Source organism: Archocentrus centrarchus, chromosome 5, assembly GCF_007364275.1.
Source record: "Archocentrus centrarchus isolate MPI-CPG fArcCen1 chromosome 5, fArcCen1, whole genome shotgun sequence".
In the NCBI taxonomy this organism is placed as follows: Eukaryota; Metazoa; Chordata; class Actinopteri; order Cichliformes; family Cichlidae; genus Archocentrus; species Archocentrus centrarchus.
In genome coordinates this window covers 19,920,624-19,945,640 of record NC_044350.1, presented here as the reverse complement: position 1 = coordinate 19,945,640, position 25,017 = coordinate 19,920,624, and the positions used below count along the sequence as shown (strand labels likewise).

The 25,017-nt window shown below is 39.7% G+C and overlaps 2 protein-coding genes across 3 annotated transcripts; both read left to right on the top strand.

Annotated features, from left to right (window-relative positions):
- The first annotated feature begins 859 nt into the window (after positions 1–859).
- On the top strand, positions 860–9,309 carry eno1b (enolase 1b, (alpha)). 2 transcript variants are annotated; one of them, XM_030729005.1, is made up of 12 exons: positions 860–961; positions 3,986–4,080; positions 4,230–4,325; positions 4,887–4,945; positions 5,057–5,126; positions 5,844–5,977; positions 6,098–6,320; positions 6,762–6,959; positions 7,231–7,432; positions 7,843–7,951; positions 8,250–8,308; positions 9,057–9,309. In XM_030729005.1, the coding sequence occupies exons 2-12, from the start codon at positions 3,996–3,998 to the stop codon at positions 9,124–9,126; spliced, it is 1,305 nt and encodes a 434-aa protein (XP_030584865.1). In that variant the 5' UTR covers positions 860–961; positions 3,986–3,995; the 3' UTR covers positions 9,127–9,309. The 2 variants fall into 2 exon arrangements, with proteins under 2 accessions (XP_030584865.1, XP_030584864.1); XM_030729004.1 differs by lacking the exon at positions 860–961 and adding an exon at positions 3,790–3,858.
- A 2,676-nt stretch (positions 9,310–11,985) lies between these two features.
- Positions 11,986–22,499, top strand: rereb (arginine-glutamic acid dipeptide (RE) repeats b). Its single transcript, XM_030728936.1, has 17 exons — positions 11,986–12,114; positions 12,982–13,030; positions 13,781–13,905; positions 14,727–14,826; positions 14,926–15,024; positions 15,386–15,466; positions 15,589–15,742; positions 15,863–15,949; positions 16,049–16,242; positions 16,475–16,636; positions 16,771–16,881; positions 17,125–18,260; positions 19,521–19,725; positions 19,824–20,526; positions 20,616–20,756; positions 20,851–21,025; positions 21,467–22,499. The coding sequence occupies exons 1-17, from the start codon at positions 12,089–12,091 to the stop codon at positions 21,498–21,500; spliced, it is 3,582 nt and encodes a 1,193-aa protein (XP_030584796.1). The 5' UTR covers positions 11,986–12,088; the 3' UTR covers positions 21,501–22,499.
- The last annotated feature ends 2,518 nt before the right edge of the window (positions 22,500–25,017 follow it).

Below are 25,017 nucleotides of genomic sequence, written 5' to 3'. Positions count from 1 at the left end.
AACTGCCACATCCCCTTGTTTTAGCACCAAGGGTTCAGGTTTTTTCTTTATTTTGTCATTCGTGTGTTGCAGTGGCATTTTTAGATTACTTAATTTCATAATATTTTAAAGAAATATGTATTTGTATTTTTAAAAGGTTTTTAAAAGTGCTTGTTTATAAAAACATGCATGATTTGAGCTGACTGGTTAACCTTAATTACTTTCTGGAGTCTATGAGAGGCTGATGTTTCAGATCAAAGGTGGCTCAAACAGCAATCATTATCATAGGACTTCAAAAGACTCTGGTGCCTTTGCTCTTGGACTGGACTTCTCTTGTGATTTGCTGGTGGTAAGTGTTGTTGAAAAGACTAACATTTGATGAAAAATAATGAGTTTATTTTAAAAAACTAACGAAAGTAAAGAGGATATTTTATCATCAGATGACCCCCGTGGGGTCTTTCTAGCTGGCTGGCAAGGTTTGATAAGGATGAAAATAGCTAAATTCAACTCATATGTAGGCTGCTACACTTTTCTATGCCAGGTGGTACAACCAATGTAAAACTAGGAAAATGTTTTGATTTTATTTAAAAATATGTGTGCTCTTTTGCTACCAAAGACAAAAATTTAATACCAGTGTCCAAGTAAAAGCCAGTTTAAACTGAAACTATATGGAAAAATTCAGGTGGTGCAAATGCAAGAAATGTCACTTAATTTAGGTTATTTTAAATTTAAAGACCTATTAGTTCTCTTACTTCAACAAGTCATGAATTAAAAACATGATTTTAAACAGAAATTGCATGTAACAGCAGTGACCCAGATAGATAGATAGATAGAGCTGAACCATTATGTGGTGTAGTTCACATTGGAAACTGTGGGGGCAGCAAAACGTACATCCGGCACCCTTCTTCGTCTCTTCCTCCCGGTAGTTCTCCTTCGGCTCGTCCACAGTGGTCTCCTGAAGTTTTCGGCGCCTGTTATCAAGGTAGTTACTTTTCGGCCACGGTTTTTTCGTAGATTTAGTTTAAAAGTTCGTTTTCTCTGTAAAGTTTAACTTGCTGATATTGACCAGCCATTCTCAGTCAGCAGCGCTGCGTTTGTGGTCCGGCTGTTTGTTTGTTTTTTTTTACATAAAAGCGGTCATTCATGCATCTGTATGCAGTTTACATTATATTTGTTTATTTTTTAATTGAGGGCTTGTATCTTGCTCCTTAAATGTGCAGCATCTAATTTCACAGTGGCCAAGATTTAATCTCCATCTTAAAACGTTTGTGGTTTCCTTAATAACGGGTTTCTTTCCAAAATGAAGAATTATTTTTTGCATTTTTGCAAGCCATGTAAGAGATGTTAAAATATGAAACATTTATATATTTACTTAGATATAACTATTCTTTACTAAAATCTCAATGAAATATAGTGCTGTGCAAATGTCTCGAGCCACTTCTCTTTTTCTTTTTAAAAAAAAAAGAAATTTTGCAGTCAAATAGGTGCAGTGATTTATTGAAATTTATATGAGGCAAAAACAGAGTTTGTACAATTCTAACGAGCTTTGGTATGGTCACTTTTATTCTTCAACACAGCCTGAACTCTTAGGCAGCTTTCCTGTCATTTCTTTAAGTAGTCTTAAAATAAGCCAGGCTTCTTGAAGGACATTCAAAGCGCTTCTTTGGATTGTTTGCTGCCTTTTGTTATGTTTTCTGTCAAGATGATCCCGCTCTGCTTCAGTCATGTTGAGGTCTGGGCTCTGGTGAGGCCGATTCAGGACTGATAGTGTTCCATTGTGTGGTTTTCTATCCAGGTAGCCTTTTACTGCTTTGGCAGTATGTTTGTGATCACTGTCGTGCAGAAACATGAAGCTGTTGCCAATCAGACGATCGCATGGTGGATCAAAATCTGATGGTACTTTTCTGTGTTCATAATTCTATCAATTTACTAAAACAATTAAAAAATAATTTATTAATGCCCCCCTTAACAGAATGCACTATACCGCTTTTGTCAGTATAAACCTCCAACACTTTAGTAAGAGGCCAGGAACCACGTAGGGCTTAAGAATCCATGATCATGACAACATCACAACACCTCCAGCTGTCAAACTCTGTTTTCTTTAATTCCACTTTGTCTGTCTGCCTGTCTGTCTTGGTATTCCTTGGCCCATTCCTCATGGCTGCATTTGTGTTGGTAATCCAATCCTTCTTCCTTAGAACTGACAGAGTACGGTTTCATCCACTGTGTCCTAATGACCGATGGATATGTTTCTGGAAAAGCCTGGAGATATGCTGATCCTTAGATAAGATGAGGCGATGTTTTTCCTCCAGTGGCAATGCTCCTTTGCTTAATCTCCCTCCAACTCCTAGCAGCCTATCTTCCAAAATTGGATCCAGCTTGTAGATGTAACTTTGTCTGCTTACTGTTCCCTTCTCAGATAGCAAAGAGGAAATTTCATCCCCAAACCTCTGTGGCTGACAATAGCATATGATGACCAACTCGGCTTCCAGCAGATCTTTGAGTGTCAGGGTGTTACCTTTTGATGTCACTGTGGCCCTTTTGTCCTACCACTTGCCCAGCTTATGAATCAGAGGCCTTCAGACCCTTTCTTTGACAACTGAGCTGCAACAAATGCCTTTTTAGCCTGAGAAACCAGGCTTCTGACATCTTGAGTTTCCTCCAGTCTGAGAGGTAAATCATGAGATGGTCAGTGGCGTTGAGGAAATCAGTAAAAGTGGAGTTAACCAAAACCTCCTTTCTGACATCTGGATCATTGGAGTCCACTGTATCATTGACAGAATTTTCTGGCCGGTCTTCCTAAGCCTTCTAAAGAAAACTGGGGCTCTTGAACCAATTGTGTTTCTTAAGACAACCTGGCACTTTCATTCCCCTAGATGCAGCATCAGCCGGGTTATCTTTGGAGCCAGCATGCCTCCATTGGGAAAGGCTTGAAATCTCTCTTATGGTGGAGATTCTTTTTTGGGGGTTTTTTTGCAACAGGAAATGAGGGAAAGATACAGGGGAAGATACACGGGCAAATTGGCGACAGGGCGGGACTTGACAACTTGATCTCTTCCAACTACCTTTCCCATTGTTTCAGGATATGTGCTGGCATGGCATCATAGCATAGCCTTTATATCACTCATAAATGCAACAGGCTCTTGCCTAAATCAAGAGCACTCCAAACAAGGAACTAGTGAGGTTAGGCCCTTGCAGTAATTCCCTGTTTAATGATGTTCCTTGACATGTGGCTCCATAATCATAATAAACCCTTTTTGGGATGATAGATACCATGGTGAGGAATGTGCTATACCTGTCCTCTTCTACCTTGCAACTGCTGCTCAGGCACTTACTAAGCATAACCTTTATCAGTCCTCCTTTTAAAGTATTGTTGCTCACATATAAGTGTTTGCATGGGCTCGTTCCACATTATCTAGCAGATCTTTCGCATTTCTGTGTCCCATGCCACTCACTTTAGTCTGTTGATCAGCACTTTCTAGTAATTTTGAATTTCCAATTGGAGCAAGCCTCATTAAGTAGTTAGGCTTTCTTTGCTTATTTATCTATTAAGCAAATGGTAAGGATTACCAGGGATGTCATATCATGTGGCTAGTATTGGCACAAAAGCGTTGCTATGCCAGGAGAATCATGGTAGCATCATTACTCTATCCTAAAACTTGAATTCATCAATATTTTACTGCAGCAACACAAATGAACTGTAACTGGAAGCTCAACCTTTCTTTGACAGACACAACCATTTCCAACTGCCATGTGATTAATGAGATGAGGAGGCCTAATCCAATTAGCATAGTAGCATGCATGTTGGTGTTCTTAAGCTTGCAGCTAGGTCAGGATATTTTTGTGAGTGAGCTTCACAGAGTACAGAGAGTGAAAGAGGTATGAGATACATGTTTTAATAATTCAAACAGTTGTACATTTATTATTCTTTTGTCTGACACAACAACAGCTTGTTTGTCCAGGAGATGATCAGATTGTAACAAGTATAGCTCTGTTTCTTCTCAAGGTCCTGCACCATGTCCATTGTTAAGATCCACGCCAGAGAGATCTTCGATTCTCGTGGAAACCCCACGGTAGAGGTTGACCTTTACACTGACAAAGGTAGGCCTAATTGTGTGACCCTAAAATCTGGGACAGTTTTTGAGTAGTTAAAATAGTCTTTACTACCAAAATTGCCCTAAAGGTGTGCTCATCTGTTAATGTTTTTTTGTTTGTTTTGTCTTGTTTCTGTCTTCATGTACATTTCCCAGGCTTGTTTAGGGCTGCCGTACCAAGCGGGGCATCTACTGGAATCTATGAAGCCTTGGAGCTCAGGGACAATGACAAGTCTCGCTTCCTTGGAAAAGGTTTGTACATATTTCATTTATTTCATTTCATGAAAATAATTGGTGAAGTGTGTGTGTGTGTGTGCATATGCCAAATATAAAGAAGCTTTATTACTTCTGTAGTTTGAAGTATAATTCGTTTTTAAGAAAAATACTTTAAATATTTACTTCTTTCTTGTATTTTTTGTCTTTCTTTGTGTTATCTCCACTCTCCATTCTCTCTCTTGTTCCCTTTGCCAGATGTGAGTTCCCATTGCCTGTCCTTAAAGCAAAAATGTGCCCATTTGACAGTAGAGCAATTAATTAAATGACCATAACAACAGATTATTGGATGCTTTTGGAAGTCATTCATTTATATTTTTGCACGATGTATTGGCTGTAAAGCATGCTGTCATTTTAGTGTTGATGATTTGCATGCTGATTTTAAAATTGTGGTTGAAACACTGAATATGGGTAATATGTCAAAGTATGAATTTTAGAATGAAAAGTTGCATGTCCTGCAAAATCTCTGGCTTTAATATTGGGTTTGCAAGATTTTACCCTAATATTTTGAAAGAATAATCTCTTATCTGTCCTTCACAGGAGTTTCCCAGGCTGTAGAACACATTAATTCAACTATTGCTCCTGCACTTGTTGGCCAAGTAAGTTAATTCAGTGTCTGTGTCTATATTTTCTAGTATGTATACTAAATAACCTTTAGAAGGATTTTCATCAATGATGAAATGCTTATGTGAATCTTACTGTCTGCTCAGGATGTGTCTGTGGTTGAGCAAGAGAGAATTGACCAGATGATGATCGACATGGATGGCACAGAGAACAAATGTAAGTGCCAAAGGTCATACTGTTATGTAAAGTGCAGCATAGTCTTCATAACTATCTCGATGATGACAGATCACCTGCTCAGCAGAATTGCTTCTCAATGCAAAAACTGTTCCAGCAAGAATAGGTTTATTTTGTTCTTGTTACCCTGAAAGGTTTTCGCTTGCTGTGTTCAAAGGTGCAATACGTAGTTTTTATTAAGTGAACCATATCAAAAGATTTATTTAAATGTGTGATGAGAATGTGTAGAGTTTTATTTTAACATTTTGTTTCAGCAGTCTGGCCTTTATTGGTCTTATCAGTCAAATTTAAAGAGAGGCAGTCAATGAATGGTTTCTACACAGGTGGTTGAAGATCTTGGCAACTGACTGCTGGAGAGCAGGATTATGGGGCGAGCCTAGCACTGTTGGCAAGCAAGAAAAAGAAACAAAAGTTTTCCAGTGCTTAGGATCTGGAGAGGCTGCTGCATGCTATTATGACAAAACAATGATCTATTGTAGAGTAATATAGGCTACAATAAATAAACAACAAAGTGAGAGTAGAAGTGCCACCAGCACTGAGTGCAAAACTATACATATAAAGAAGACTGACTTTGTGGTGGCTTTGTGGTGGATTCTGAAGAATTTCCAGTAAATTAGATGCATTTACTTCATTCTGAGATGTATCAAGGTGTGTATTCCTGATTCTTTATTACTAATGCAACATCATTACATCTAACAGCCAAGTTTGGAGCAAATGCCATTCTGGGTGTGTCTCTGGCTGTTTGCAAAGCTGGTGCAGCAGAGAAAGGAGTCCCCTTGTATCGTCATATTGCTGACCTCGCAGGAAACCCAGAAGTCATCTTGCCTGTACCGGTGAGACTTTGTCAAATAGCGTGCAGAAATTTACTGGTTTCTCTTCATTCAATTGACCTTTCAGTAAACTTCTTTATTCTAATTCTACATGCCTTGTTTTCCATTTTCTACATTCACCAGGCCTTCAACGTGATCAATGGCGGCTCTCATGCAGGCAACAAGCTTGCCATGCAAGAGTTCATGATTCTGCCCATTGGGGCTAGCACCTTCAAAGAAGCTATGCGCATTGGAGCCGAGGTCTACCACAATCTCAAGAGTGTCATCAAGAAGAAATATGGCCAGGATGCCACTAATGTGGGTGATGAAGGTGGCTTTGCTCCAAATATTCTGGAAAATCAGGAAGGTAAACATCTGAGCAAAGGATGTATTTCTTTTCTCTCTTATAAAATATACAATGTCATGTAAAATAGTCTCTGGAGCTTGAAAAAGGCGACTGGACTTCTTTTTGTTTCTTGAAGACGTTTCACCTCTCATCCGAAATGGTGGAGAGACCCAGGTATTTAAACGCCCACAGGGGTTTAAATACCTGGGTCTCTCCACCATTTGGTTGAGAACTGAAGAAGCCTTTCGGATGAGAGGTGAAACGTCTTCAAGAAACAAAAAGAAGTCCAGTCGCCTTTTTCAAGCTCCAGAGACTACTATGACCTGGATAACTGAGAATCTACACAGACATATCGTCATGTAAAATAAATTACATTCAAGTTATAGAGGAATATATTTTCAGTAACAAATAATTAACTTAATTTTTTTGACATTTGTCCATACTTGATGGTAAACCCTGCAGCTCTGGAGTTACTGAAGGAGGCCATTGCCAAAGCAGGGTACACAGATGAGGTTGTGATTGGCATGGATGTGGCAGCATCTGAATTCTACAGGGATGGAAAATATGACCTGGACTTCAAGTCGCCTGATGACCCGAGTCGTTACATCACTCCTGATGAGTTGGCTGATCTCTACAAGGGCTTCGTGAAGGATTATCCAGGTAAAATCCCCAAATTGTCTGCTTTTGCAAATAATCTAGCTTGATGAGTTGTAAGTAGTACTTTTAGAGCAAATATAGTCTTTTCTGTGTCATTGCTTCTATAATTTTGATCAAATTGCATTGTTTGTGTTTCTTGCCCTGTTGCCATTCTTTGCAGCCTTCTTTGTAGACATCTTGCTGTGTTCTTAAGTCTTAAAAACTGGTTTAGGGGCTACTTATTAGATTTTAAGTTATTTTAAGCCATATTAATGTTGTTTAACTATCCTTCCAGTGGTGTCCATTGAGGATCCATTTGATCAGGATGACTGGGCAGCCTGGACCAACTTCACTGACAGCACAGACATCCAGGTTGTTGGAGATGATCTGACTGTGACTAACCCTAATCGCATCAGCAAGGCTGTGGAGGAGAAGGCCTGCAACTGTCTGCTGCTTAAAGTCAATCAGATTGGCACAGTTACTGAATCTATGAGAGCGTAAGTGAATTTTGAAAATTTTAAGTTTAAAAATCACAAGTATCGCGATCACTTTTTATGTACAACAAATTTTATATATATATATATATATATATATATATATATATATATATATATATATATATATATATATATTCTTTCTCTTCAGCATACATGTGTTTATGTTCCTGCAATTAAAGCTTCCCAACAAGTCTCAATTCATGTACACCCTAAATATCTGAGAATCTTGCCAAAATATTCAAACCCAGCTTTAATCTGGTGACAGTGCTGATGATGGTACTCATATTATAACTTGATTGGCAGCGCCTGACACACAAAGAGAGGAGGAAGGAAGGAGTCCTGAATTATTGGAATTACATCATCATGCAGAAATTGGGCACCTTTAAGCGAAATCTCATTGCTCTCCACAGGTGTAAGATGGCCCAGGAGAATGGTTGGGGTGTAATGGTGAGCCATCGCTCTGGTGAAACTGAAGACACCTTCATTGGAGATTTGGTGGTTGGGTTATGTACTGGACAGGTAATATTTGATGCAAAGGTGTAACTTTTCAGAACATAAGAAATTATGTGTGCATGATTAGAATCCTAAATGCAATGTCATATCTGTGAGAAGGGAATTGGTGTTTCTAAATTGGCTGCGTGCAGTGCTCGAAGTGTATAGAATAAACACCATATGAATATGTTAAAACTAGCTCTAAAGCACTTTGATTGGTCAGTAAGAGTGGAAAAGTGCTATAAAAGTCCATTTCAACTACAATGATACAACTTGAACAAAGGTGTTACAAATGCTAAAATTAACAATGTTTTGACACACTCAGATCAAGACCGGGGCTCCCTGCCGCTCTGAGCGTTTGGCCAAATACAACCAGATTCTCAGGTGAGCCTTCCTTCTGCACTCAATTCAAGAGTTTTATCATAATGCTTTTTCCTGAAATAAGCATAAACAGTATGACGCATGGATGCAGATTACAAGTCTGAAAAGTCAAGCCACTGCAGAAATGCTTTAAACCTGCATTCTATCAGAAGGCCACCAGATGGTGATAGTTGTGGTTGCAAATAGACTATTGCTCCTATAGCAGTCTGTTGTGAAATGGCTTTCTGTCTTGACCTCTGTAAACACTTCCCTCTTGAATTTATGGGCTCAGTCATTCGTTTTGATTACACTGAATAAAGTGTTTTGTAATTCTTGGCCATACCATGTTTCAAAATGGAGGAAAACATCCACTGTGAAACTGTGGATGGGCGGGTCTATCTGTGGATTTGTCAATCACAAGTCATTAGCCAGTGAGCACGTGGTTTCACAGTTAGACCCGCCCGTCTTCATCACAAGGGCAAAAACACTCATCTCAGACTTCAGCAACCAGTGGCTCAGATCATGATCATGTGCATTTTTCATGCTGTCTGTGGAAAAAAGTCCAGAAATATCTCTGTCTGAAACTTAAAGCTGAAACTTAACTTGCCAAATTTATACTATTTCCTCTGTTTTTGTATTTTGTAATATTTGACAACAAAATTACATATATCTTTGGACTGTCAAGTTAATTTTCTATCAAATGTTAAGTAAAATGAAAAGGCGTGTTGAAAAAATGAAAAGCAAAACTAACTTTGTATCTCTTCTATTACAGAATTGAAGAGGAGTTGGGAGACAAGGCTCGCTTTGCTGGGAAAAATTTCAGAAACCCAGTGATAGAGTAAAAAGAAAAGTAAAGCCTTTACTTCACATACAAATGGGTGCATACATAAAAATGCACAATAACATTTGATAGTTAAGGAAAATACAAGGATGAATGTAGAACTACTCACATACTACCTGGTGTAATTAATTGATAGAGAACAAACTACCTGAACTCTGTCTCTACAATAAAGTTTTCTTCTCTCTTAAGTTTGTTATTTTTGTGCATTAAAATAATTATTTTAGCACAACTGTTCATTGACATCACTTGCACAAATGCTGCACTCACAACTGCAGCTCTTGGAGTTGACACAATATATTGTGATTTATTTTTTATCACATTTATTAGCTTTTTTATGCTGGTGCTACATGTTTAAAGGATGTAATATTAATAGCTGCTTTCCAGATGTGTGGATTGCACCCCAAATCTTTTGTTTTTTCAGCAGTTAATTAAAAGGAGTGAAGCTATTTGGCAATTGAAGCTGACTCTTCCCCTAAATGAGGACACCTGCAAAAGGTTGCATGACTAAACATTTACACTCTTCAAATGTCTAATGGGTTAGTAAGACATTTATCAATGTATAATACACCAGTAATGCTTAATACTAGAATCATTGCAATATTTACATCAAATGGTTCTTTCTTCACTGTAACATTTTTTTGTCAAATTTTTAGTTAAATTGACTCCTTGTGCACATTTTGGGTGAGGCGTTCCAGGCATGTCAGCCCCAGATAAGCTGAAGGAGGCATCCTGACTCGGATGCCTCCTGGGCACCTCTTGGGTGAGGTGTTCCAGGCATGTCTTACCAGGAAGAGGCTCCGGGGTAGACCCATTACACTATTATATATCTTGGCTGGCCTAGAAATGCCTTGGTGTTCCCCCAGATAAGCTGAATGAGGTGGCTCGAGAGAGGTCTGGGTTTCTCTGCTCAGGCTGCTGTCCCTATATCTGTGATTACTTTGAATTATTTTGGATTTTCCCTAATCCACACAGCGTCAAACATATACATTCAAGTTCAAATATACATATACTCACACTGCTATTTGGTTAGTGGTCACGGTGCAACTTGCTAAATGGCTCTTAGCAAGCTGCCCCTTAACCATATTCTTTCGGTAGCCTTCAACAAGCTTTTGGCATAATTCTGGATGGATATTTGACCACTCTTCTTTGTAAGAATTGGTAGCTTATTTAAATGAGTTGGTTTCCTGGCACATAGCCAGGTTTTAAGCATAGCCCACAAATTTTCAATAGGGTTGAAGTTGGGCTTTGGGAAGGTTGTTCCAGTTACTTAATGTTAGCCTGCTTTATCCATTCTAAAACCAGTTTTGATGTATGTTTGGGATCCTGTTGAAACACATAGTTGTGTCAAAGTTTTAATTATCTAACTGCCGATTTCGGGTGAAGCTGAAGAATTTGGTTGTATTCATCCTTCTTCATCTGTACCAATGCCACTGGCAGCAAAACACACCCAGAGTATAATGCTACCACCATGCTTGACAGTTGGTGCAGTGTTAGGTATGAAAGCCTCACTTTTACTCCTCCAAGCATACAGTTTCCGTTGTGGCCAAACACTCATCTGACCATATAGCTTTTCTCCAGAAAGCATCTGGCTTGTCTGTGTGAGCAGCAGCAAATTTCAGTCAAACTTTAAGGTGTCAGTTTTGGAGCAGAGCTGTCTATCTTGTTTGGCACCCTCTCCGTCCATGGCGATGTTAAACTAATTTCACTGTGGACAGTGACTCTGGTTTTCCAGCAGTTTCCTCTGTGGTTCCTGGGTTGTTCCTGAACTTCTTAACCAATTTCCTCTTATTTGAGGGTGACAGTTTGGGTCTTCTTCCAGACCGTGACAAAGTGGTGACACATCTGAACAACTTGTATTTGAGTACAGCTGTTTGAACTGATGATCTTGGAATCTGTAATTGTTTAGGAATGTCTCCAAGAGACTTTCCCAACTTGTGCAATTCTCCTTAGATTTTCACAGAGTCCCTTGCGCTTTCCTATTCTGAGTATTGGTCAGTCTCATGAGTGCTGTCAAAGAAATAATTTTTCTACTGTCAAAGAGAAACTACCACTTGCAGTCAATCATGATCACTAACAAAAAGTTAATAGACCTTGGTTTTGTCAAGTTAAAAGAAATCTGTAGAACCTGAATGTAAGTATGTATATAACTGACCCTGTATGTATACATTTAAGCCTGTGTGGATTAGAGAAAATCCCAAATAAATTCAAACTTGTGCATCCAGTTCTTGTTTTTTAAAGTCATTAAATATGTATGACGTACAATCATTCCACCCTGGAAAAATAAAAAGTCCCAAATTACAGTGACATTCATGCCCATGGTGATATGTAAACTTCTGAGCACAACTGTAAATAAAAGGCAATGTATATAATGTAAATAATAATCATCATTATAGTAATAATTATTATTTAATAATAATAAGTTATTGTTATTATTAACTTGTTATTATTATTAATTGATCATTTTAATAAGGCTATCTTCTTTATTGTGTTGTTTACCTTTATTAAATAATAAACCCAAAGAAAATCGGGCTATAAAAAAAAACAAACTGAACCATATTTAAGTGTTTTGTCTACATCACAGTTTGTGTAGGTGGCGGTCAGTGCTGTGTGGTGTGATACGTTTCATAATACTGTAATAACCGCAGCAATAGAAACAGTATGATGTGTTTGATTCATGGCCGCCTCTGCTGCAGAAGCAGCAGCTGGTGGTAATGATGATGAAGCCTTGGTGTCGTTGCTGCTGCTGCTGATCCGCGGCACATGCTCAGTTATGTACACCCAGACAACTTTGAAGGCTTAGCTGTGGCTGCTGAGGTCATTGCACAGGGAAAAAAAATAGAGCGAGTCCCTCCACTACACCGCCTCCATTTTGAATAGCCATGTAATAGGGGATTCGCATAGTTTGTGTGTATCGCCCACTGCGCTGCGTAGTGTCAACAAGCCACATCCAAACATCCTTCGACATGGACGACCTGTTCAGTCCGCGGAGGTAACTTCATTAAGTCGCCGCTTGCATTTACGTTGCCTTTGCAGTTTAGTTGTCTTAAATGTGTCTTTTAGTGTTTTGCGGCGTTACTTTGGGAGCAGCTTGCGTGAAATAGTCGGAGTGTCAGTGGTCACGAAGTTCGTGCCTGGCTAACAAGCTAGCCAAATAACAGCGTAACGTTAGTGTCTCGTTAGCAGCTAATGGTTCGGGCTCGTAAAATTATTATCTGGGCGCAGTTAGTTCTGCAGCCCTTGTGTAAATAATGTCAATAAACGGGATTAACCTTAGGTAGAGTTTGCAAACATATTTATTAAATCGGCTGTGGAATTCCCGTGAGGCATGTTATTTACATGAGCCGCTGCTAATGTATGGCAAAATGTTATGCATGCTAATGTTAATATTTATTATGGATTGCTCAGGGTAACTACGCAGAGCAGGGTTACTGTCAGCCTGATCTCCCAAAGTAGCACAGACTGTTCTCGTAATGGTGTCCGTAAAAATTAGCAGCTTATGTATGATTGATTGACAGGGTTTTGCGGCGGCTGTAGCGTCGGATTTCATTCATGTAATATAAGGAAACGTCGCGGCTCGCGGCTGAGATTGGCTCACAGAGGCGGAGGGGCGGGATGTTATTTTACTGCTGAAATCACTGTGCAGTCTGTGGGAGGGAAGCTGCTCTGACAAGTTACATGCAAATATTGATCATACGCCTGCCTGCATGCTGCACAGCGCTAATTACCTGTTAGTTACATGTGTACGCATTTCAGACTGAATTTTGCCAAACAGTTGAGTTTGATGTGCTCTTATCAAATATCAATTTGTGGTTGCAGAAATGTAATGCTGCTTATGAACATTTATTTTTTATTTCAGGAGCCTAAACAGCACACAGGGAGAGATAAGAGTGGGGCCAAGTCATCAGGTAGCTACTTTATTTTTTAAAATAACCTATAATTATGAAATGCATCAGCAATTAAGGTAACTCTAGAATCAGTCTCAGAAGAGTTGCTGAGATTGGGAGGTGTTTTCTGAACAATGTAGCTGAACACGTCTTTTTAAACCTGCTGGAACTTGCACAGGTCTACAGTTTTGCTATTATTTCTTGGTGGTGTAGGTGTTAGGGATGCACCAATTTGTGTGATAGCCAATGCTGTTTCCAATAATTTTTGTTTGTATTATTTATTCTACCCTTTGTGCCAGGGAAACAATGAAGTCTTCAGTTTAAAAAAGAATATATATGTTGATCTTTCAGCTCTTTAGCCAATGCAATTGGTGTGACACAACAGCTGGGTGTGCAGTTGTTTCAAGAAACCTTCCCAACTTGTGTAAATCTACAGTTCTCCTTAGATGTTCACTGAGTTCCTTCGGCTTTCTCGTTCTGAGGATTGGTACTTGTATAATTTTGACTCAGTGTGGATTGGAGAAAAATACATGCGCATCCCTAGGAAATGTTTCTTTCATAGCCAGTGCATGACATCGCAGTGTCTTGAAAATCTTACTATTTAACTCAGCTTGCAAAACCCATTTGATAACCAGAAAAACCTTTCACCATTATTTGCTTCATACACATGCTAATAATATGGGTTTTTTCCAGCTTTCAGTATCTAAGTTCTTTTCTTGTTGTGCATTGTACTCATTGCTGTTCTTTGTTTTTTTCTTGGTTGTGCTGCAGGCCAAGCTCCCAGAGTTGCAGCCACGGCCTGCACCTGGTTTGCAAACTCAAACAGAGAGTGAGGAGCTCATGTGGACGCCTGGGGTCAATGACTGCGACCTTCTCATGTACCTCAGAGCTGCTAGGTAAGTGCCAGCCTCGGCACTTTTTGCAAGTGTGTGTGTGTACACACACACACACACATAATATGGAAATGTCAGAGTAACAGAAATTATAGTAACATCTAGTCTAGTAAATAACTCAGTGGCCTTACTGAACAACTAAGTGCAGGTGTTATTTAAGGCTTTTAACTAAATAATCCCAACTGTTATGTAACCTTTAATATGTTTTGTCAATAAATACTATTATTGCAGTAAAAACAGTAAAACTCAAAGATAACCAGTCTTACTGGCCAACTTTTAACACAGTCATTAGGGAAGTGCTGCAGATGGGGAAGTACATGCAAAGCACAACCACTCTTGGTTTGGCCATTGTGGTTAAACATTTTTTTTTTTTTGGTTGGTTGCAGGAGATTTTAGTTTAAACTCTATTCATGTCTCAAGTTTTTTTTTCTTCTTTTGACTGGATTACGTTTAAAATGGCAAAATATTGAAGTGTTTTAATGCATCATGGATGGATTTAGAGCATGTTGCTGTTTCTAATCTGGCAGCACAATTGGGTGAGTTGGTGGTTTGTTGTATTCAGCATTTCAAAGACATTTTTCATTCGTCAGCACGTGTGTCAGATAAACACTCCAGTGGCATAAATGCTGCTTTTCTTCCTCTTAAGCTGCATTGCTGTTGTTGCCTTTATTTTTTTTTCTGATTTCTTCAATGTAAGCAGCAAATGTACTTTATATGGAAACCAATGTTACCAATAAAGCAAAAAAGAAATTAAACTAGAAAAGTGTAACGAGTCTCCTTCAGTATTGGTTTTGCTTGTTAACATAAATACTTTTATTTTCAAGGAGCATGGCGGCGTTTGCAGGGATGTGTGATGGTGGATCCACAGAGGATGGATGTTTAGCAGCCTCCCGTGATGATACCACACTTAACGCTCTGAACATGGTATGGGGCACAACTTGAATTCTGTTATCATTTTACAGTATGTTAAACCCCACATTTTATTGCAAATCTACTAAAATCCATGATTTTTCTCAATTTTAGCTTCATGCAAGTCACTACGATGCAGCAAAAGCTCTCCAGCGTCTCGTTAAGAAGCCGCTCCCAAAACTTATTGAAAAGTGCTGGTCGGGAGATGATGTGGTGAGAGCCTTTTTAGTTACACAGTATTAAAGGTTATTTAGTTCTTAGTTGTGTTTGTGCAGGTTGATAAAATACTTGAAGGGTTTAAAATATATTTAACATGTTTAATGCTGCAGGCAGTGTAGATGTATTTTTTTTAATGATCTCAGCAGTTCACTTGCTTAAATGGCTCTTTGGGTATCTTTTAATGTGATGCATCCATGCAGTAGCTTTGAATCTTTAACAGCTACAAATTTTAAAAAGCAAATCAGTACTTCTGCAAAATAAATTGGTTCCATGTTTAATAAAAGCTGCTGTCTACAATAATGTCCAGCCTGAATATCATTTAACTTTATTTCCCTCTTCTTTCGTCTCCCTACAGAAACGATTCATCAAAGGCCTGAGACAGTATGGCAAAAATTTCTTCCGCATTCGGAAAGACTTTCTCCCCAGCAAAAAGACTGTAATTTCATGTTTTATTTTTGCAGATAAAATAATTTATGATTGCAACATGTCACTGTTGCTACATCTTTGATCAGATAGTTGAGTCAGAATCTGACTAAAAGTCTGTGTTCTTATCATTAGGGAGAGCTGATCACTTTCTATTACCACTGGAAGAAAACGCCAGAGGCCGCAGGAACCAGAGCATACCGACAACAGCGCAGGCAGCCGTCCTCTCGCAAGGCAAAAACTCGCTCCGCAGCTTCTCCTTTGAATGCCCAGTCTCGAAATTATTCAGGTAATTTTCCTTAGAAAGGTGTTCCCAAGTCTGTTGAATGGAGGAACAATTGTACTATTGTCCTGTGTGCTGGACTTTCTCTAAGCTCTTATTGGTTTCTGTGCTTGTTTGTTTTTGTAGTGGATGCAAGTTCTGCCAGTGACGAGGATCTTGATAGTGAAGACAGTGAACAGGAAAGCAAGAGCTGCAGTCACTGTGGCACAACAAGTGAGTTTTAGGTTTATAGCAGTAGACAAAAGCTGATGAAGAAAACTGCTTTTAAGCAGCTGGTGAAACTTGTACCTAAAGCAGTTTTTCTTGTAACAGCTTCTAAGGATTGGCACCAGGGTGGAAGAGACAACCTTGTGCTGTGCACAAGTTGTCGTACCTATGAAAACAAGCACGGATTTCTACCATCGGCCCCGAAGTCAGGAAGTGCACCATTCATGTTTAAACCTGTTAAAGTGGAGGAAGAAGTAAACAGCAAGCATGGCATGAGGACACGGCGTAGTAGAGCACCTGTAAGCCTGAGGCTGGCAGATCAACCACACACTCGCTGTTACCAGAACAAACATTTTAAAGAAAATATCTGTAAAATGCACAGTGATATTAGAATACAGGAAATAATATGTAATAGCTTTGTTGAATCTCTCAAAATCTTGTTTCACCTTGTAGTTGTTTTTGCAAATAAGGGAAACTTTTCTTCCTTTTTTTGGTTTTAACAATATTAAAGTTGGCTTTTCTTTTTTTAAGCAATTGTCATCTTTAAGAAGTGGCCACAGGAGGCTTACAGGCTCTCCTACCAGTGAGGATCAGCATTCCAGTAACCAGCCCTCCCCGAGTGGATCCATCTCCAGTTCTTTGAGATCGTCTTCCACAGATAATAAGACTGAGTCGACAAAGAAAACAAACAAAGTAAAGCACGATTATTTTATATACATATACTTGTTGGACCTGTTTGGCATTATCTTGTCACACTAGCTGGGTTGTTTGAAGTTGTTTGCATGTATTTTAATAATGTATTCTGAACACCATTTCTGTTTCTGCAGAAGATAAAAGAGGAGTTAACGTCACCAAAGTCTGCAAAACGTGTACGGGAAAGTGCTGCTCAGGAGCCTGACGAGCCTGAAAAAGTAACACCTAAAAGGCCAAAAACACAGGTGAGAGCACACACACACATATTTAAGGCAAAGTAAAGGGAAAGTAGGCATCCTCTTTGTTGAAGTAACACTTTCATGGTGATTATCATTCTTTTGATATATTTAATTAATTTTTTTGATTTTTTTAAAATTACTTTAATAATTAAATAAACATAAAGGTAGCTGATTAGCCAAATAATAAGTGTTACTGCAGATATGAATTGACCTTTAGTTGTTTTGTTTTGTTCTTTTTGGTTCTTCCAGGAGCCACAGAGTTCACGTTCAGAGGGAGAGGCCGAAGTAGAGGAGGAAAGTTCTTCAGAAAGCCGCAGTGCTCAGGACGATGGCAGCAGTGACACCAAAGACATCGATCAGGACAACCGAAGCTCCTCTCCCAGCATTCCCAGCCCTCAACAGGGCAATGAGAGTGACTCTGACTCATCTGCCCAGCCAAACGGTGTTCCATCAGAGCCTGTTGCCCCCACTGCTGTGTTGGCTGACACACCGGTCTCCCAGGCACTCCCCTCTCAGCCTATCACTCCTCAGCCACCGCAAAGCATGCCCTCCGCTGATCCTGCTCAGAGCCCCCCTCCTCCCTCTCCAGATCCTCCTCAGTCTGCCACTGGCCAGTCAGCTTCCACAGCGGGCTCAAACAACCGGGCACAGCCCACCCCTCACTCTCTTTCTCGTCCACCTTCTCTACCATCAGCATTGGGACAGGAGTCTTCTATTCCTCCTGCATTTCAGGTCCCATCCACTCTCAACTCTGTGCAACCTCTGCATCCACATGGTCAATCACCTTTAACCCCCCAGCGGCCTCCGTCCTTCTTTAGGGATGGTCAGCTCCATCAGCCTCCTCTTTCTGGTCCCCAAGTCAAGCCTCCTCCCACTACTCCTATTCCACCTTCACACAAACAGCTTCCCCATCAGTCTGCAACACCTTTCCCCCAGATGCCCTCTAATCTCCCCCCTCCTCCTGCTCTAAAGCCTCTAAATTCTCTGCCCAACCAGCATCCTCCAGGTGCCCCCCCTCCTCCTCTTCAGCTTATGCCACAACCTTTGCCAGTACATTCACTTCCAACCCAACTTCCAGTGATCTCTCAGGTGCAGACCAACTCTGGAAAAAGCATGACTTCTTCTCATTTAGCTGCTGCAGCCTCACACCCCCTCACCTCTGTAACATCCTCTGCTATTGGCCCTGTTCCAAGCCTCCAGCCATCATTCCCACCTCTTCCTTTGAGACCATCACCTGGTAGCACTGCAGGAGGTTCACAAGTTCAGGTTAAAGAGGAACCTCTTGATGAGATGGAGGAGGCTGACAGCCCGCCGTCTCCACCTCGAAGCCCCTCACCAGAGCCCACCATTGTCAACTTGGCAAGTCATGCCAGCCAGTCTGCACGGTATGTTTTAAGTCAGTATTTATGTAAAATCACAAAAACAATCCAGTGTTTACTCTTTTGACATTGAGCTTGCCTTTTTTAAATGACTATTTTTAATGTTTTAATAAACTTTAAATACAAAATTGCAACATTTTACTTATGAACAAATATCTTAGATTACACCTTCTGTAACAGGTGCAGCAAATTCACCTGACAAGTTTCAGTCCAGTATTGAGTCTCCTTTTAAAATTTGGTTTGATCCCTGAGAAAAATGCTTTGCCCTTAAGTGTGTAGCACTTATGGCCAAGACACATTTGTCTGGGAACATTACAGCATGGTCTTATCTTTATTTAGCTGAGAAATTGCTATCTACTCTCTAAACTTGCTTGTCTGATATTTGGTTATGGGCAGGTAGTGTACAGTGGACTTTTACTAGTCGTGGTAGAATAGCTGGTATTGTTTTCGTCTTTTGAGTCTGTTTGTCAGTAGATAGCATCACAACTGTGCATGATACAGTCATGAAACTATGCAAGGGTGTACTTGAGATAACAAATGAAAGTCTGGTAGGAAGGGTGTGTGAGAATGGGTGTAATCTGAGTCCTTGCTGAGTCCCTACAGGTCTGAACTAAATACTTTATATTTACTGGTTCATTTCCAGTATTCAAAATTGTTTTGAATATTTAGAGATTAAGGTGTTTCTAAGGTGAGGCAAAAATGTGAAAACTCCATATTTGGTAGGATATTGTTTGAAGTCAACTCTCACATCTCTCAGCCACTCAGCTAGTCTGCAGGTTCATACAGAATAATGAATTCTTTATTTAAAGCACTTCAATTGATCCAAAATGCCCTTCAGATGTTCCACTATGCTTTTACTGCCAAAGTATAGTGTCTGTAATATCTGAATTAAGGATGGGAGGCTTGGATAATAATGTTTACTTTTACTTTCATTTCCAAATACGTGGTTTTGGTAATGCAGTAAAACAATGACCTGCTGTGTTGTGATTTGTTGTAAAGCTGGTTCATGCTGAAATGTCATTATAGCTGACAGGAATATAATTACACCCAGGTAGAGTGAAGAAAAATCTAAATGCTTCATTTTAAAGAACTGACTAAAATATATTTTTTGTGGACAAATCAATGCTAAATGACAATGTTTAAATCTCATTAGGTTTTGTGGAGAATATAATATAAAAGACTTTTGAATAATTCATGATGTGATTTTGTGGGAATGAACCTGATGGTCAGTGTTCATAAATGCATACCTCCAATTAAACGTTTCAGGTTTATCAAACACTTGGATCGTGGCTACAACTCATGTGCCAGGACAGACTTTTTCTTTACTCCGCTGCCATCTTCCAAGCTGGCCAAGAAAAGGGAGGAAGCTGCGGAAAAGTCTAGGAGGGAAGCTGAGATCAGTGCTCGGCAAGAACGCGAAAGGGAGAAGGACAGAGAGAGAGAGCGAGAAAGAGAGACAGAGAGAAATGTTGTGAGTGCAATAATCTTTTTATTTCATTTATTCCATTTATTCCTTCTGTTAAATAAAACATGTCAGCAGTTACTCTTCATACTCTTATTTGCTTACAGAGGGCATCCAGCTCCTCTCATGACAGTCGTATGAGTGAGGCGCAAATGGCGGCTCAAGGCCATGGACGCCCCTCCTTCGAGCAGCCGCCCACCACAGTAGCAGCCGTGCCCCCCTACATTGGCCCAGACACACCTGCCTTGCGTACCCTAAGTGAATACGCCCGACCCCATGTCATGTCCCCCACAAACCGTAATCATCCTTTCTATGTGTCCCTGACCCCTGGTGACCCTTTGCTGGCCTACCACATGCCCGGTCTATACAGTGCTGAGCCCAGTCTCAGAGAGCGTGAGCTGAGAAACCTCAGAGAGAGGGAGCTACGCGAGAGGATGAAGCCTGGCTTTGAGGTTAAACCCCCAGACCTGGAAACCTTACATCCCGCTGCTAACCCTATGGAGCACTTTGCCAGACATGGAGCATTAGGTCTTCCCCACATACCTGGGCCCCCCCATCCCTTTGCCCCCTTTCATCCTGCACTGAACCATCTGGAGCGTGAGAGAATGGCATTGGCAGCACCTCAGCTGCGCCCAGAGCTGACTTACGCTGAGAGACTCACTGCTGAACGGCTTCACGCTGAGAGGATGGCTTCAGTGGCGACTGATCCTGCTGCCAGGCTGCAGATGCTAAATGTTACGCCCCATCATCACCAACACTCTCATATTCACTCCCACCTCCACCTGCACCAACAGGACCCCCTCGGTCAAGGTGAAGTTAATTATCCTGCAGTGACTCACATGAAGTTCTGAATGTTGCTTTATCTGTTTACTATAGGTCTTTCCTTTTTCTTTAAACAGGTTCAAGCCCTCATCCTCTAGTGGATCCCCTGGCAACAGGACCACGTTTGGCCCGGTTCCCCTTCCCTGCAGGGCCAATCCCCAACCCTTTACTTAGCGATCTTCCTCATGATCATGAGATGCTGCGCCACCCGCTGTTTGGTTTGTAGTCTTTAATGTACTTCTTCACAGACCACAACTTGAGTCATTTCTAAGTTCAACTGGTTTAACGTGATCTTTTTTTAAATTTCCAAAGGAGCTGCATATCCACGAGAACTGCAGGGCCCGATTCCTCCAATGTCTGCAGCTCATCAACTTCAGGCCATGCATGCTCAGTCTGCAGAGCTGCAGAGGATGGCAATGGAGCAGCAATGGCTGCATGGGCATCACCTGCATGGAGGCCCTCTACCAAGTCAGGAGGATTATTACAGGTGAGCTCTTTGCATGTGTTCAGTCACTTTAGGAATTTGACTAATAAAATTCCTTGATTTAAATTTTCACCAAGATGATATATGATCTTTCTGTGCATTAACTGCAAAAGTCACAAATTAAAATGATAAGATAGATCCACCTATTACTCTATTTAATTTCCTAAATCATGTTTCCAAATAGAGGGGCATTTTTAATGGTTTTCTAGAAAATCAACATAAAAAATTTGTTTAAACAATTAAACTCAATTATGAATTTATGTTTGTTTCTGATGTAAATTACAGTACTAGAGTACTGCTCAGTGGTTTCTGATCATTGCACTGTTACATCACTAGCCAAAATGATCCAAAATTGCCAATACACTGTCTGCATTGCTCAGCGAAACTCATGTCAAATGTTACAAATGCTATTGCATCATCTAACTGTTCATCTGTTTTTCAAAGCCGTCTGAAGAAAGAAGGTGACAAGCCATCTTGAGTCCAAGGAGGTGCATGCCCTGAAACTCTAAACTTTTACCCAATACTGTGTACTTTTGAAACTGTAAGAGAATATTTTGTGTCATTTTTGTTTGTTTTAATATATTTTAGAAAAATATTTGTGGATCTTTATGTGCATTCCTTGTTCAGCACTTAATGCGACTGTCAAAGTCCGTCTGAGCTTTTCATATCACTAAAAAATTTATACTGCTTATTGTAATAATAATAAATATATTGATAATAATAGTATTATTATTAATAATAATAATATGCTGACCCTGATGTGAGATTCAAAGTGACTAAAAACTGTTAAACTGTTTATTGTGCAGTCACATATAAATTAGCTAAAATCCAGCTCTTACAAAGGATATGAAAACAGACCGACTTTGTTGTCAACTTTAACTCTGTAACGATTTCTAAAAGATTTCCTTGTACAGAATGACATTTAAATCAGTGTGTGGATGATTGTAATAACCTAGCATGACGCAGTCTTCAGTTTCTCAAACTAGAGTAGCAAGTTGCATTGTGGTGTTTAGACTTTGAAAGCATAGTAGAGGTTGTATGTACTCTTAAATCTGCTAAATATTTGTTTAAATCCAAAAGTTTTATATATCAAGATATCTTTTCACACTATAACCGAAGCTTTTATTCACTCATTTTTGAGATTGTACCTATATGAGCGAGTGCTATTGATATAACAGTAGTTGTGAACACTTGACCCTCGATCCAGCACAAGAGCAGTAAGTCATAAGCTAAAAACAGTATATAGTATTATGAGTTGCAGTAATTATAATTGGACCATGAGCTGTCTTTACAAACAATGTTTTGTTAGTTTGATTAGGAAAGTGTATTTACGCAGTTTTAATGAGAACAACCTAATTGGATAGAAACTTCAGCTTGAACATTTTTAAAAAGAACTGCCCAAATTCAGTATTTATGTGACATGATATGAAAGTGTATCCATGACATATTTATTTCAATAAATATTTCTGAATCGACACCATGTCCTCTTTGGACTTCCTGTTCCTGTTTTCCAAGGAGACGCGAAGAGCGTAGCATGAAAAGTATAGTGACAGTTTATCAGGAACTCGTTGCTAAAAATAAAGCAGTCTTAAGTTTTCACTTGGGCCACTGATGTTGGGAGAATAGCCCACAGTTGCACATGTCGCACAAACAGGAAATGGTCAACACCGGATGCGTTTTCACTACTTGAAATACTCAGATTGGTTAAAGCAGGGGGTACTGCCTGTGTACAGTTGGCTTACAGTGAATTCTCTTACTATGTCCCCTCAGACATGTACCAGGGAGTTGGCAGGTTATGATCTGTTTAGTGTCCAATACTTGTGAGTCAGAAATTGCTGTTCTTACATTCAGCCCCACCAGGTAGTGCTGCGGGCTGCTGTGCACATGTGAAGATGTCATGGTATAAAACTTCTGCAGTTAATCTTTCGTTCCTGAAGCTAATGAAGTTCAGTTTGTTTTCAGTGCTAGCTAACAAACCGCATCTTTTCTGCGTCCTGCAAAATAATGCAACACAATTTAGCAACAGACAGAGGAAAGGCACCCATTCTTGATTTTATTGCATTAAATCACTTGTGGCACAAAAGAGAAACTATATGAAGTATTTTGACAATCATTTACATGAAGATCTTTAAACAAAATAGTCATTAAACGGTGCCAATGAGAGCTCGTTTAAGAGTAAATTCCAATGTTTTGTATTTTGCTGACAGTATGTTTTTTAGCTTCAAATTTGTTCATCCACAACATGTGACATGATCACATCAGATCTGACATTTTAAGCATTTTAAACCAGCATTTCCCAACCTGGGCCTCTGTACCCCCACAGGAGGAGCTGAGACTAACTGAAGAGGTTGTGACCTGATAACTGAAGCAAGGAAAAAAATAATCAGTCACTAAAATAATTATTTTTCTGACTGTACTATTTACTACTGGGCAATTTTACCACTTTTGTTTGATAATCAGCTGAATGAAGCTTATTCAGCTGAATCAGAATAATTTCATCTGGTAGAAAATGTTCAAAGAAAAAAAAAAAAAAAAAAGCCAGAACCCCTCTAAACAGCTCTTAGGGCATACTGGCTTTGACTTAAAGTTCTGACAAAGGCATTTGAGAGCTACTTTAGTAGTCAAAGCTTTTCTCTCACCTAGTTAACCTTGTCCTAGAACATACAGCAAAATACAACAAAGCTTTTCTTCCTCTACACAGACAACCCACTTACACTCTGGTTGAAATTAGCCTGACATTTTGCAGATGTGTGATTTATAAAATCGTGTTTGGGCACAACAGAACATTCACAAAGTGGAAGGTGTGAATAAAACTAAAATGACAATTGAACATTATGGTCCATATATCAACATAGGCCTAACCAGAAGTGACACACTGAAGTTAATAAAACTTTAAATTGCCCAACATCTCAGTAATATTCTTTGTCTTGTCTTCTCTACTTTACTCCACCCTAATTCCTTCACACTGAAGATATAAACCCTGAATATCTATGTTACATACTGGACATGCTTGACCTAAAAATTGCACCACAACAACTCTTTTAAGGCTGAAAGCAACTTTAACTTCTGTCAGCTCACGCTGCGCTGTAACTTGAAACCTTGTCTCTGAAACTGCAGATATTTCACAAATATATACACTGGATATTTTTTATGCATGGACCCAAGTGAAAATGGTTGGAAATAGTTTCTTCTGTATGTACACGTCAGAATTAATCTTGAGGAGGATTTCTCTTCTTCACATATTGCCGCAGGTACTGGATAGCTGATAGTGCACTCACATTTGCTAGTAGAGCTGAAAAGGATTTCAATGATGGTTATTTTTCATTTCTACTTTTCAAGTTTGATCAACTAAGACCATGACCATGTGTGTAGGGGAAGTGTTTATAATATTCTAGACTAAAAAGTCAACAATCAAAATTATTTTCTTTACTAAAATTTATCAGGAAACACGGCAGAATAATGGAAAAACACCATGACTGACAGCTGAAAATAAATTCAAGAATTTTCATACCTGCTTTCCAGGCATCAGCAGCCTCTGGATCAGAGGATCTTAGTACCCAGGAGGCAAAGGCTATGCAGACTAAACACATGTCTGACTGCTTCAGTGTGGAGAAGATTCCCTGGCGCCCTGTAAGCACGCAGAAAAAAGTGAATTTGACTCCACTGTGTTTTTGCATTTATGTCTCCTGATTTTATGAAAGCTCGTGTTTACTTGTTTTCTGTATAGCTTCCAAAATCAAATGCTGCTCTTCTAGCTCTCTAAACAGCTGAGAGGAAGCCGGGCAGACCTTTCCCTCACTCAGCACCGGCACCCCTGGATCTTCTCGCCTACTGGGTATCTTCTCCAAATCAACCGGAAACACCCAGGCACCAGATCCTCTGCACCAGATGCTCCCTTTGTCATGGAAGCGAATCTTTCTTATAGACAGTAAACCTTTCCAACTGGGAGATCCAGTTGCTGCTACTGTGGATCCATGTTGGTTGGCCTGAATGAA